We start from the raw sequence: 15,600 nt of genomic DNA, 5'->3' as shown, positions 1-15,600 counted from the left end.
GAATGTTATGACACTTCAAAGCTGACCTTTAAGGTTCCACTGGAAGGATGATCAATGATGAAGTAATTCAGGTAAGGTTAGTCCTGACATAACTACAATGTTTATGTACTTACAATATTTAAGAGACTCACCATTCCTGGACAATATGTCATCCCAGACTGGACAAACCCCATAATAAAGTGAAGGGGAGGCAGCTGACCCTCCCAACATCTGTTCAGCACTATTCTGTAAATCACTCACATCTACATCTTTTGATAATGATGCCTCATCTGGAGGATTCGGTCCCACATTATATCCAAAATGTCCAACGTTGTCGGCACTGACAACTCTTGATGGATGGGACTGGTCAGAATATGGGGCAGAACTGCAGTCAGACACACCCGAGGAGTGGCTACGCAAAGTTTTGTCATCGTCAGGTTTGATTGAATAATCGATTAATTCAGGCTGCCTAACTGCTTCTCCTCCTCCCTGGTGCTCCAACAAAGCCTGGGCTAATTTCTTCTCAAAAATGGAACGGGTGGTCAAAGTTATGGGTCCATAGTTCAATCCAGCATTGAGAATTTCTTGTCTGAGTTCAGCAGGGGTAAGTTGCTTCAATCGCATCAAAATAGAATCCATGCTGTCTTTATCTGTGGAGAAAAAAGGAATAAAATCTATAAAGAAATACTAAATATTGCTAATTAACTGACAAAGTTACCATTAATCTTTAACCTGTCAACATTTAATTTGTTTTAGATTTGAACATAACCTTGCAACTTTTGAGCATTGTAGTGATTTTCTTAGCAAAAAAAACTTCACGTAACAGGACAGTATTTCAGTTAATTTAGCTGCCATCCAATGTAGCACAATTCAAGACTAAGATTCACAGATTATTTCATAGAAGTTGAATAAAATTAGACTGCAAATTTTTCCATTCCTTTTCTCACCCAGTCTTCCATTAAAACATATTAGCCAGATTGTTATTCAGCCCATTAGTAAACATAATAAACAAAAGTAATTTAGTTACAAAAGTAATTTACTATGGATACTGAAAAATTGAAATTAGAACTAAAAATGCAGGAAATACTCAGCAGGTCAGAAAGCAGCTGGAGATAGAAATAAACTGTTGCAGCTCTTTTGCTGACCTCAGAATGACCTTTTGTCAGTGAACAAGCCTGTTTAAATCTCGGGGATTGCTAACTGCTGTTTTATCACCAACGTTGACACCATGACACAACAAACCTCATCAGATTGCCTCGGATCATAAGGAGATAAACTGTTAATGGATAGAAAACAAGAGGGTTATTGGATGTTCCGGGGTTTAGGTGTTTCAAGGGAGGTAAAAGAGGTGGGGGATTGGCATTGCTAATCAGAGATAGTCAGCTGCAGAAAGGAAGGTCATTGAGGAGGGTTTGTCTACTGTCAGTATGGATGGAAGTCAGAAACTGTCGAAAAGTGCAGCACTAGAAAAGCACAGCAGGTCAAGCAGCATCCAAGGAGCAGGACAGTCGATGTTTCAGGCATAAGCCCTTCATCAGGGAATCAGAAACAGGAAAGGAGCAGTCATTTTACTGGAAGTTTTCGAGAGTCCCTCCCAATAGCAACAGAGATATGGAGGAGCTGATTGGCGGGCAGATTTTGGAAAGGTGCTGAAATAATAGGGTTGTCATGGGTGACTTCAACTTTCCCAATATTGATTGGAATCACCTTAGTGCAAATAGCTTGGATGCAGCATATTTTGTCAGGTATCCAGTAAGGATTACTGACTCAATATGTAGATAGGCCGATCAGAGGGGAGGTCAGACTGGATTTGGTGCTTGGCAACAAACCAGGTCAGGTGTCAGGTCTCTCAGTGGGACAGCATTTAGGTAATAATGATCACAACTCCCTGTACTTTACTATAGTCATTGAAAGGGATAGGTGCAGATTGTATGGGAAAGTATTTAACTGGGAGAGGAGGAATTGCAATGCTATTAGGCAGGAACTGTGGAGCATAGATTGGGAAGTTATTCTCAGGGAAATGCACGACGGAAACATTGAGGTTGTTTAGGTGCACTTGCGGCGAATGTTGGATAGGTTCATTCCACTGAGGCAAGGAAGGGATGGTAGGGTGAAGGAATCTTGGATGACAAGAGATGTGGAACATCTAGTCAAGAGGAAGAAGGAAGCGTACTTAAGGTCAAGGAAACAAGGATCAGTCCTGGCTCTAGGGGGTTACAAGGTAGCCAGGAAGGAACTGAAGAGTGGACTGAGGAGAGCTAGAAGGGGGCACGAAAAGCCATGGCGAGTAGGATTAAGGAAAACCCTAAGGCATTCTACACGTATGCGAGGAACAAGAAGATAGCCAGAATGAGGGTAGGGCTTTCGAGCGATAGTGGAGGGAATTTATGCCTGCAGTCAGAGGAAGTCCTGAATGATTACTTTGCTTCAGTATTCACTAGTAAGAGGGACCTTGTTGTTTGTGAGGACAGCGTGAAACAGAGTTGATATGCTCGAACAGGTTGATGTTGAGGAGGAGGATGTGCTGGAAATTTCGAAAAACAGGACGACAGATAAAATTCCCTGGGCCAGACAGGATATACCCACGTTTACTACAGGAAGTGAGGGAAGAGATTGCTGTATGTTTGGCGATGATCTTTGCATCCTCACTGTCTACTGGAGTAGTACCAGATGATTGGAGGGTCGGAAATGTTAAACTCTTGCTCAAGAAAGAGAATAAGGATAACCCTGGGAATTAACGACCAGTCAGTCTTAAGTCAGTGGCAGGCAAATTACGAAGAGAATTCTGAGAGACAGGATTTATGATTATTTGGAAAAGCATAGTTTGATTAGAGATAGTCAGCATGACTTTGAGAGGAGCTGGTCATGCTTCACAAGCCTTACTGAATTCTTTGAGGATTTGACAAAACACATTGACGAAGGTACAGAAGTGCATGTGGTGTATATGGATTTTTAGCAAAGCGTTTGGTAAGGTTCCCTATGGTAATTCATTCAGAACGAAAGGAGGCATGGGATACAGGGAAATTTGGCTGTCTAGATGCCGTATTAGCTAGCCCATAGAAGACACAGGGTGGTAGTCGATGGAAAGTATTCAACCTGGAGCTCGGTGACCAGTGGTGTTCCGCAGGGATCTGTGCTCTTTGTAATTTTTATAAATGCCTTGGATGAGGAAGTGGAAGGATGAGTTAGTAAGTTTGCCAATGACACACAGGTTGGAGGAGTAGTGGATAGTGTGGGGGGCTGTTGTCGGCTGCAAAGGAATATTGACAGGATGCAGAGCTGGGCTGAGAAGTGGGAGATGGAATTCAACCTGGAAAAGTGTGAAGTGATTTATTTTGGAAGGTCGAATTTGATCGCAGATTACAAGTTTAAAGGCAGGATTCTTGGCAGTGTGGAGGAACAGAGGAATCTTGGGGTCAAAGTCCATAGATCCCTCAAAATTGCCACCCAAGTTGATAGGGTTGTTAAGAAGGTGTATGGTGTGTTGGCTTGTGTTAGCAGAGGGATTGAGTTTAAGAGCTGAGAGGTTATGCTGCAGCATTATAGAGGCCTGGTTAGACCATACTTGGAATATTATGTCCAGTTCTGGTCGCCTCATTATGGGAAGGATGTGGAAGCTTTAGAGAGGGTACAGTGGAGATTTACCAGGATGCTGCATGGACTTGAGGGCATGTCTTATGTAGAAAGGTTGAGGTAGCTAGCAGCTTTCCTCATCAAAGTGAAGAAGGATGAGAGAGGACTTGATAGGGGTGTATAACATGATGGGAGGCATAGATAGAGTGGATAGCCAGAGACTTTTTCCCAGGGCAGAAATGGCTGTCATGAGGGGGCATAATTTTAAGCTGACTGCAGGAAGGTTGGGGAGATGTCAGAGGTAGGTTCTTCACATAGAGTGTGGTTGGTGCATGGAATGCACTGCCAGCAATGGTAGCAGAGTCAAATACATTAGGGACATTTAAATGACTCTTGGATAGGCATATGGAAGATAGTAAAATGAAGGGTATGTAGGTTAGTTTGATCTTAGAGTAGAATAAAAGGTCAGTACAACATTGAGGGCAGAAGGGCCTGTACTGTTCTATGAATTGGGCCCTCCTAATATACAATCTGTCACGTCTGAATGCTGAAACAAAACAGATAAAAAGACTTGTAAATTAAAGTTAGTAAGTACCTTAGGAGACCTTTAGTTTAAATTCTCTGAACAGGTTGAAGAGAAAATATCCACCCTGAGGAACTCCTGCAGACATATCCTGGAGCCGAAATAACTGACTTTCAAGAATCATAACCATCTTCTTTTTGCCAGGTATAACTCCAATCAGCAGAGTGTTTCCTCCCATTGGCATTAGCAAAACTAGAGTCAAACTTGTTCAAATGCTGTCTTGATGTCAAGGGCAGTCATTCTCACCTCAGTGGAATTCAGTATTTTTGTCCATAGTTGAACCAAGCCTCCAATGAGGTTAGGAATTAAGTGATCCAACTGGAAACCCAACTCAACTAGACAGACGCTTTACTCAACTAAGCCATGGCATCACTCCAAACTGAATGCCTAAGATTTAATCTGATCAATCTTTCTTATTGATTACTATAGCAAGAATCCTGGGTTGATCAGAAGAGATTATAGATCAACAATTGAAGTTGCAGGAATGTTCAAGCAGTCCACCAAATGAACCCAGAGATTGAAAGATTTCCTGAAACCTTCTTATAGCAGTATATGTGAGCAGTTTTCAAAAATAATTAAGCTTCTCGTTAACTTTGCAAGTTAGTATTGACTTTCACTTGTTCTACTGAATTACAGTAACAAGCTCACTATCTGCCAACAAATTACACAAGTTTCTATATGAACTTTTTAGATTTAACTTGACTATAGAAACAAGAAAAATTCCTAAAATGTGATATCTTCTGCCTTATGCCTGCTTTAGCTTTATGCTGTACACAATGATATCAATACACTTAACTGAACGCTACAGATTTTCCATGGAAGAAAGCCAGGGGGAAAATGAATGGATGGGTAGGGCTGTGAATCCATCTCTGATGAGTCTGAAAGCCAAGATTTGCCTCAAGCTTTAATCCCCTCTCCAGAATATCACATTAAGCATAGTTACACACACACACAAAGGATTTAGTCTTAAACATTTGGTTGTGCTCAATTTTGCTTCAGTGATTGAATGCTTGGAAAGTAGATTTTAAGGCCATACAAAGGTAACATTTTGCTGGAATGATAATCGTGTGCACATCATGCAAAAACAGAACTGAACTCTGATTTGGTGCCATCCCTAACAAATAATCTAACTTCAGTCACATACACAGGGGAGCTACTCAAGATGAAGATTTTGGAATGTTGACAGCATCTTTAGAGAGAAAGGAAGAAAAGGTGAAAGAAAATCTAAAACCCCTAACTTAAATGTTTTGCTGATGTCATATCTCAAGTTGCACTGCAAGTCAGGTTTGCGACAAGATACAATGTAAAATTTAGTCTGGAAACACATTTAATTATACATGTTTCTCAGTAGTTCGGCAAGTATTTTGGCAATTCAGTCCCAACTTTTCAACTAACTATACTCAACTAACTAACTAACAGTACGTGACCCTCAATGCACTCAGACTGAATGATTCAGCACTTAAGAATGAAAAATTGCACTAATAATAAACAAACCAAAAAATGTTAATAATAATGGGCCTTTTATTGAAAACACTAGAATTTATATAGCACCGTGCATGACCTCAGGTGTCCCCAAGACTATTTACAGCCTCATGGTTTGTCATTTGGAATTGAACACAGTTCATGTTTTAGTAATGATTTGGAGACACCAGTGTGTACAAAGTTAAAAATCACAACACCAGGTTATAGTCAAACAGGTTTATTTGGAAGCACTACCTTTCGAAGTGCTGCTCCTTCATCAGGTGGTTGCAGAGAATGAGATTGTAAGCCAGAATCTCATTGGGCGGCACGGTGGCACAGTGGTTAGCACTGCTGCCTCACAGCACCTGAGACCCGGGTTCAATTCCCGCCTCAGGCGACTGACTGTGTGGAGTTTGCACATTCTCCCAGTGTCTGCGTGGGTTTCCTCCGGGTGCTCCGGTTTCCTCCCACAGTCCAAAAGATGTGCAGGGTCAGGTGAATTGGCCATGCTAAATTGCCCGTAGTGTTAGGTAAGGGGTAAATGTAGGGGTATGGGTGGGTTTCGCTTCGGCGGGTCGGTGTGGACTTGTTGGGCCGAAGGGCCTGTTTCTACACTGTAATGTAATGTAATGTAATCTAATCTAATCTAAAAAAAAATCTATAGCAAAGGTTTACAGTGTGATGTAACTAAAATTATATATTGAAAAAGACCTGGATTGTTTAAGTTTCTCACCTTTTAGAATGACTATGTTGGTTTCAGTTCTTTCATACGTAAATCTCAAAGCTTTTTTTTTAAAAAGTTACATTCTCAAGTGAACTTTTACAAATGGTATCATGTTGGCCCAGATAATGTATTGAAGGTGTGAGCCGTCTGTGCCACAGTGGTCAGACTGACTCCAATCTAAAAAAACAGATTTACAGAATCTTATAGTCATAGAGATGTACAGCATAGAAACAGACCCTTTGGTCCAACCCGTCCATGCCGACCAGATATCCCAACCCAATCTAGTCCCACCTGCCACATCCGGCCCATATCCCTCCAAACCCTTCCTATTCATATACCCATCCAAATGCCTCTTAAATGTTGCAATTGCACCAGCCTCCACCACTTCCTCGGTCAGCTCATTCCATACACATACCACCCATTGCGTGAAAAAGTTGCCCCTTTGGTCTCTTTTTTTTCTTTCCCCTCTCACTCTAAAGTTATGCCCTCTAGTTCTGGACTTCGACCCCAGGGAAAAGACTCTGTTTATCTATCCTATCCATGCCCCTCAATTTTGTAAACCTCTATAAGGTCACCCGTCAGCCTCCGACGCTCCAGGGAAAACAGCCCCAGCCTGTTCAACCTCTCCCTATAGCTCAAATTCTCCATCCCTGGCAACATCCTTGTAAATCTTTTCTGAACCCTTTCAAGTTTCACAACATCTTTCCAATAGAAAGGAGACCAGAATATTCTAACAGTGGCCTAACCAATGTCCTGTACAGCCGCAACATGACCTCCCAACTCCTGTACTCCATTCTCTAACAAATAAAGGAAAGCATACCAAATGTCTTCACTATCCTATCTATCTGCGACTCCACTTTCAAGGATCTATGAACCTGCACTCTAAGGGCTCTTTGCTCAGCAATACTCCCTAGGACCTTACCATTAAGTGTATAAGCACTGCTAAGATTTGCTTTTCCAAAATGCAGCAACTCGCATTTATTTAAATTAAACTCTATCTGCCACTTCTCAGCCCATTGGCCCATCTGATCAAGATCCTGTTGTAATCGGAGGTAACCTTCTTCGCTGTCCACTACACCTCCAATGTTGGTGGCATGTGCAGACTTACTAACTATATCTCTTATGCTCACATCCAAATCATTTATATAAACGACAAAAAGTAGAGGACCCAGCACTGATCCTCGTGGCACTCCACTGGTCACAGACCTCCAGTCTGAAAAACAACCCTCCACCACCACCCTGTCTTCTACCTTTGAGTCAATTCTGTGTCCAAATGGCCAGTTCTCCCAGTATTCCGTGAGATCTAACATTGCTAACCAATCTCCCATGGGGAGCCTTGTTGAACGCCTTACTGAAATCCATATAGATCACATCGACCGGTCTGCCCTCATCAATACTTTTTGCTACCTCTTCAAAAAAACTCAATCAAGTTTGTGAGACATTATTTACATTTTACTTTGCTCAAAAACAGCATGATTGCATGTAAGATTCTGTAAATCCATTTTTTTTAAGATTAGAATCAGTCTGACCATTGTGGCACAGACAGCCTCACACAGGGAAGCTCACACCTTCAAAGCATTATCTGGGCCGATATGACACCATTTGTAAAAGTTCACTTGAGAATGTAACTTTTAAAAAATGTTTTGCAATTTACCTATGAAAGAACTGAAACTAACATGGTCATTCTAAAAGATGAGAGACTTAAACAATCCAGGTCTTTTTCAACATAAAATTTCAGTTACATCACACTGTAAACCTTTGCTATAAATTCTGTATCTTACAATCTTACTCTCCGCAACCACCTGATGAAGGAGCAGCGCTCCAAAAACTAGTGCTTCCAAATAAATCTGTTGGACTATAATCTGGTGTGTGATTTTTAACCATGTTTTAGTAGAGGAGGGATTTCACCCCTTTTGAGCAGGCCATCAGCATTCAAGCTCAGAGACAAAATGAGCCCCTGCCCCGGATTTGTAAGTGAAGGATTCTATTCATAGGACATCTTTCTCAATATATCAAGACCTGTTGCACTATGCCTTGTGCTTGGCCATGCCAGCTCAGGATTGCCCGTAACTTTGCTTCTCTCGTGATATTTTCAAGTTTCTATCTTTGCAGAAACGTCTTAAATTCCAGATAAGGACTTTTCCCAGGTCAACCCAATAACACAGATGCTCAAAGCCTCAGCAGTGCAGCTGGACTATCCAATATCAGAGATTATCAACCTTGGATGATTTAAAAATCCATAAGAAGGCAGTGTATTGAGTGAGACACACATGAAGGGGCAAAAGCAGCAACAGACAGAAGTGATGCTAGAAACCAAATGCCAAGGAGAGAAATTAACCAACTCCAAAGTTATACAACATTGGCCATTATCTTAATTTCTCTTTCCTTTAATTACATTTTCTTAACATAATGAATGATGGAGTCACTGGAGGACTGTCCAGAAATATCAAACATATGTTGGCATGGTTTCGAATCCTATCAGATCGAATGGATTGGTTGGAGAGGCAGTTAGAGGCAATAAGAAATTTACAAGAGCAAGGGGAGGTGATGGATGGCAATTATAGGAAGGAAGCAAAGTCTCAGATATGGTCACATAGATGGGTTAACGCCAGGAAAGGTAAGAGAGGTAGGCAGGTAGTGCAGGAGTCTTCTGTGGCTATCCCCATTTCAAACAAGTATTGATTAGATCCCTACAGTGTGCCCAACCAGTCCACATCGACCCTTCGAAGAGTAACCCACCCAGACCCATTCCCCTCTGACTAATGCACCTTACACTACGGGCAATTTAGCATGGCCGATTCACCTGACCTGCACATCTTTGGACTGTGGGAGGAAACCGGAGCACCCTAAGGAAACCCATGCAGACATGGGGAGAATGTGCAAACTCCACACAGACAGTCGTCCAAGGCTGGAATCGAACCTGTGACCCTGGTGCTGTGAGGCAGCAGTGCTGACCACTAAGCCACCGTGTCACCAAATTATGCTGTTTTGGAAAATGTAGGAGGTGATGGATTCTCAGGGAACATAGCACAAACAGCCAAATTTCTGGTATTAAGACTGATTGCAATGCAATGAGGGGTACGTCGGGTTCCAAGCGATCGATCGTGTTAGGGGATTCTCTAGTCTGAAGTACAGACAGGCATTTCTGTGGCCATCAGCGAAAAATCAGAATGGTATGTTGTGTCCCTGGTGCCAGGATCAAGGATGTCTCAGAGAGGGTGCAGAATGTTCTCACGGGGGAGAGGGGTCAGCAGGAGGTCATTGTCCACAATGGAACCAACGACATAGGAAGGGAAAAGGTTGAGATTCTGAAGGGAGATTACAGAGAGTTAGACAGGAATTTAAAAAGGTCTTTGAGAGTCGTATTATCTGGATTACTCCCGGTGCTTAGAGCTAGAGAGGGCAGGAATAGGAAGTTAGAGCAGATGAATGCATTACTGAAGAGCTGGTGTATGGGAGAAGGATTCACATTTTTGGATCATTGGAAGCACTTTTGGGGTAGGAGTGACCTGTACAAGGAGGACGGATTGCACCTAATAATATACTGGAGGACTAGGAGACTAATATACTGGTAGGGTGATTTGCTAGAGCAAATGTAGGACTGATAAATTAAACTGCATTTATTTCAATACATGAGGCCTAACAGGGAATGCAGATGAACTCAGGGCATGGGACTGGGAATATCATAGCATTACAGAAACATGGCTTAGGGATGAACAGGACTGGCAGCTTAATATTCCAGGATACAAATGCTACAGGAAGGACAGAAAGGGAAGCAAGAGAGGACGAGGAGGAGTGGCATTTTTGATAAGGGATAGCATTACAGCTGTACTGAGGGAGGATATTCTCGGAAATACATCCAGGCAAGCTACTTGGGTGGAACTGAGAAATAAGAAAGGGATGATCACCTTATTGGGATTGTATTATAGACCCCCTAATAGTCAGATGGAAATTGAGAAACAAATTTGTAAGGCGATCTCAGCTATCTGTAAGAATAATAGGGTGGTTATGGTAGGGGATTTTAACGTTCCAAACATAGACTGGGGCTGCCATATTGTTAAAGGTTTAGATGGAGAGGAATTTCTTAAGTGTGTGCAAGACAATTTTCTGATTCAAAATGTGGATGTACCTACGAAAGAAGGTGCAAAACTTGACCTACTCTTGGGAAATAAAGCAGGGCAGGTGACTAAAGAAATTGAGGTTTGGTCAAGAAAAAGAAGGAAGCATATATCAGGCATAGACAGGATAGAGCGAGTGAATCCTTAGAAGAGTATAAATGCAGTAGGAGTATACTTAAGATAGAAATCAGGAGAGCAAAAAGGGGACATGAGATAGCTTTGGCAAATAGAGTTAAGGAGAATCCAAAGGGTTTTACAAATACATTAAGGACAAAAAGGGTTACTAGGGAGAGAACAGGGCCCCTCAAAAGATCAGCAAGGCGGCCTTTGTGTGGAGCCGCAGAAAATGGGGGAGATACTAAATAAGTATTTTGCATCAGTATTTACTGTGGAAAAGGACATGGAAAATATAGAATGTAGAGAAATAGATGGTGACAGCTTGCAAAATGTCCATATTACAAAGGAGGAAGTGCTGGATGACTTGAAATGCATAAAAGTGGATAAATCCCCAGGACCTGATCAGGTGTACCCTTGAACTCTGTGGGTATCGATTGCTGGGCCTCTTGCTGAGATATTTGTAACATCAATAGTCACAGGTGAGCTGCTGGAAGACTGGAGGTTGGTTAACGTGGTGCCACTGTTTAAGAAAGGTGGTAAGGACAAGCCAGGGAATTATAGACCAGTGAGCCTGACTGTGTGGGCAAGTTGTTGGAGGGAATCCTGAGGGACAGGATGTACATGTTTTTGGAAAAGTAAGGACTGATTAGGGATAGTCAACATGGCTTTGTGCATGGGAAATCATGTCTCACAAACTTGATTGAATTTTTTGAAGTAACAAAGAGGATTGATGAGGGCAGAGTGGAAGATGTGTTCTATATGGACTTCAGTACGGCATTCGACAAGATTTCCCGTGGGAGACTGGTCAGCAAAGGTTAAATCTCAAGGAATACAGGGAGAACTAGCCATTTGGCTACAGAACCGTCTCAAAGGTAGAAGACAGAGGGTCGTGGTGGAGGGCTGTTTTTCAGACTGGAGGCCTGTGTCCAGTGGAGTGCCACAAGGATCGGTGCTGGGTCCACTACTTTTCATCATTTATATAAATAATTTTGATGTGAGCATAAGAGGTATAGTTAGTAAGTTTGCTGAGGACAACAAAATTGGAGGTGTAGTGGACAGCAAAGGAGGTTATTTCGGATTACAATGGGATCTTGATCAGATGGGCCAATGGGCTGAGAAGTGGCAGATGGAGTTTAATTCAGATAAATGCGAGGTGCTGCACTTTGGGAACGCAGATCTTAGCAGGACTTATTACACTTAATGGTAAGGTCCTAGGGAGCGTTGCTGAACAAAGACACCTTGGAGTGCAGGTTCATAGCTCCTTGAAAGTGGAGTCCCAGGTAGATAGGATAGTGAAGGCGGCGTTTGGTATGCTTTCCTTTATTGGTCAGAGTATTGAGTACAGGAGTTGGAAGGTCATGTTACAGGACATTGGTTAGGCCACTGTTGGAATATTGTGTGCAATTCTGGTCTCTTTCCTATCGGTAAGATGATGTGAAACTTGAAAGGGCTCAGAAAAGATTAACAAGGATGTTGCCAGAGTTGGAAGATTTGAGCTATAGGGAGAGGTTGAATAGGCTGGGGCTGTTCTCCCTGGAGCGTCGGAGGCTGAGGGGTGACCTTATAGAGGTTTATAAAACCATGAGGGGCACGGATAGGATAGATAATTAGGCAAAGTCCTTTTTCCCTGGGGTGGGGGAGTTCTGATCCAGAGGCATAGGTTTAGGGTGAGAGGGGAAAGATATAAAAGAGACCGGAGCACCTGGGTTTCCTCCAGGTGCTCTGGTTTCCTCCCATAGTCCACAGATATGCAAGTTAGGTGAATCGGCCATGTTAAATTGCCCATAGTGTTCAGGGATATGTAGGTTAGGTGCATTAGTAGTGGTAAACGTAGAGAATTAGGGTAGGGGAATGGGTCTGGATGATTTATTCTTCGGAGGGTCGGTGGGGACTGGCTGTGCTGAAGGACCTGTTTCTACACTGTTGGGATTCTATGATTCTAATGTTTCAACTTCATTCATGCTACTTTCCCTGGCTTGATGCAAGGATCATTTCAGTCAACAAACTCCTGTTTATCTTTTAATCTGGTTATTTTGTTTCATTCAGTATAGGCATATATGTTACAGAGATACTGGTAATGTATATAGATACATGCTGTGGGAATACAGATTTAACTGTAGAATTTTTTTTTTGAGTTAAATGTTGCATTTTCAAATGTCAAAAGTCTGCAATTTTCAATCAGATTACTAATTAAAGAAATCAACCTCTGCAGTGTTAAACAGCAGTAATAAACTAAAAATAAACAACAGTTTGAGAAAATACATTTGACAGGCCACCATCTATAACAGGCATATTCTAGACAAATGAATGCTTCACAGATCTTTTCAAAATAAAGCCAAATTAGATCTAATATCTTACCAGCTAAATCCAATCTTTCCTGTACTTGCAAGCTGATGTCACTATTAGGTATTTAGCATATGGAAAGCAGTAGGCCTATTTCAGATTGAGAAATTCAGCATCTGCAACATGTAAAATCTGGTAGATAAATTATACATCATGAAATGAAATTAATTTGATTTTTCTAATCCAACCATTTAACCACACCAAGACTTGTGTTTATGATGAAGACTGCAGATTGCATAATACCAAAAAAAAGCATTATGTCACAAAATTCAGATGGTGATCTCGGTGCAAACACTTAAGTGAATATTTTCACATATACCACCCCATCACTAATCATGCTGTTAATATTTTTAAGCTAATTCACAAGATGTGCTATCAAATTACTCATTTTGCGAAGACGTGAAATAAAACCCCACAACGACCTTATTATTGGACATTGGAATCATTCATAGCCTTAGAAGGCATCAAAACATCAAATGAACAATAAAATTAATTTCAAGTTCAACAGAGGTAAATAGCGTGGATTCTGGAAATCTGAAATATGGAATGGACAATGCTGGTAACGTTCAGCAAATACGGCAACTCTTTGGAGAAGTGGAGAGGGACTAAAAACCGGTGTTTAATGGTGTAAATATACCAGCGTTTGGAATAGCATTTCACACAACTCTATATACGATTCATTTAGTTGCATAAATTACTTAATTATGTTGCAACCTAACATGGTCTAAACAATGCACAAAAAAAATCCTTTTGTCAGATTTAAAACTCATGCTGCTAATTAAACCCTTTCTCATTCACAATTTCTCAATCGTTAGGAAGTATTAGGATTATTGCGTTTGTGCTGCAAAAGTCATTGTTTGGAGGCCCCTACGGGAGGCGGGGATAAAGTATAGGCAATCCTAATATATTTATATAGCTTTTGTGCCCATATGCAGGACAGAGCCTTCCTACATTGAAGCACAAAATACAACAATAAAGCTTCCCAAATGGACAAGGGACATAAACATTGAGGCGCAGCCATGGGGGGGGGGGGGGGATGCAGCGCATGCGCGCAGCCACAGGGCCGGGCAAAAGGCGGTGCGGCCCGGAGCGACCCCTCGGTATCGCCACTTCTCACCGAAACCCGAACGGAACATCAACACCTCTCAGACCACAACTGTGGCTTTTAAATAGATACAAGTCCATCAAACCACTGACCTGAGCCGCATTCCGCTCGCCGTCACATTAATCCAGCGACACTTTTCTCAGCAACAGCGACCCGTTCAAACTGTCCAAACGGCAAGGACCCCCCCCCCCCCGGCTGAGCAGCTGTGGCCAACGCACTGCCTGCGCAGGAAATTCAATGGCACATCCGGGAAAGCGAGCAATTCGTCCAATCACCCCTTCCTCAAACTCGCCCTGCAGGTGCTACACCTCACCACAGGTGGTGCTGCGGAGCAGTCCGGTTAGTTCAACAACACATGACGTGGAACTTACAAATTTAACTCAAAATGCAAAAGAATGGAAAACACCCCATATTTTGAAATAAAAATGTTTCACGTGCAAGCAAAAAAACGTATTCAGAAAGCAACTTTCCATACCTCAGGTTTAATAAAGAGTGCAGGAAGGCAGGCCAGGATTAGCACAAGGGATACCTGAAAACCGGGTGACAACTTGGAGAAGCTGCCAAAACATTCATGCAAACAGCAGAAGCAGCAAATGACAGAGAAAAGCCATCATGCAATCAACCGATAAGATCTAAACTCTGCAGTCTGCCATGCCCAGTCATCATTGGTGGTGGATAATTAAACAACTCACTGCAAGAGGAGACTTCACAAACATCCCCATCTCAATGATGGAAGAGCCCAGTACATTAGTGGAAATGGTAAAGTTGAAACATTGGCAGCAGTCTTCAGCCACAAATGGATGATACATCTCAGCCTTCCCCAATGGTCTCCATCATAACACCAGGTTTCAGCCCATTCGATTCACTCCACGTGATTTCAAGAAAAATTAGGAGGAACTGGGTGGCACAGTGGTTAGCACTGCTGCCTCACAACACCAGAGACCTGGGTTCAATTCCCTCGTCAGGCAACTGTCTGTATGGAGTTTGCACATTCTCCCAGTGTCTGAGTGGGTTTCCTCCAGCTGCTCTGGTTTCCTCCCACAGTCCAAAAATGTGCAGGTTAGGTGAATTGGCCATTCTAAATCGCCTGTAGTGTTAGGTGAAGGGGTAAACGTAGGGGAATGGGTCTGGATGGGTTGCTCTTCGGAGGGTCGATGTGGACTTGTTGAGCCAAAGAAGGGCCTGTTTCCACACTGCAAGTAATCTAATCTAATCTAAGGTTATGGGCCCTAACAACATTCCAGCAATAGTAGATTAGATTTTTTTTTTAGATTAGATTAGATTACAGTATAGAAACAGGCCCTTTGGCCCAACAAGTCCACACCGACCCGCCGAAGCGAAACCCACCCATACCCCTACATTTACCCCTTACCTAACACTACGGGCAATTTAGCATGGCCAATTCACCTGACCCTGCACATCTTTTTTTTGGACTGTGGGAGGAAACCGGAGCACCCGGAGGAAACCCACGCAGACACGGGGAGAACGTGCAAACTCCACACAGTCAGTCGCCTGAGGCGGGAATTGAACCCGGGTCTCAGGCGCTGTGAGGCAGCAGTGCTAACCACTGTGCCACCGTGCCGCCCACAGTACTGAA

General features: G+C 42.5%; 1 protein-coding gene across 3 annotated transcripts in view; it reads right to left on the bottom strand.

Moving 5' to 3' along the window:
• Positions 1-14,221, bottom strand: part of ankle2 (ankyrin repeat and LEM domain containing 2) — a 57,036-nt gene extending 42,815 nt beyond the window's left edge. Inside the window, exons 1-3 of one of the 3 annotated variants that reach the window (XM_043715432.2) lie at positions 14,096-14,207; positions 12,914-13,014; positions 132-629 (exon numbers count right to left, since the gene is read on the bottom strand). In XM_043715432.2, coding sequence (XP_043571367.2) covers positions 132-618 — 487 coding nt within the window. In that variant the 5' untranslated portion in view covers positions 619-629; positions 12,914-13,014; positions 14,096-14,207. Of the gene's footprint in view, positions 1-131; positions 630-12,913; positions 13,015-14,095 lie in introns of those variants that run through there. The other 2 variants (XM_043715430.2, XM_043715433.2) reach the window with 2 other exon arrangements.
• Positions 14,222-15,600: the final 1,379 nt, after the last annotated feature.

Source organism: Chiloscyllium plagiosum, unplaced genomic scaffold (assembly GCF_037043375.1).
Source record: "Chiloscyllium plagiosum isolate Xiang-an unplaced genomic scaffold, Cpla_swu_hap1 HiC_scaffold_24, whole genome shotgun sequence".
Classification (NCBI taxonomy): Eukaryota; Metazoa; Chordata; class Chondrichthyes; order Orectolobiformes; family Hemiscylliidae; genus Chiloscyllium; species Chiloscyllium plagiosum.
Note: the sequence above shows the minus strand (reverse complement) of the source record. Positions and strands in the feature narration are given on the sequence as shown.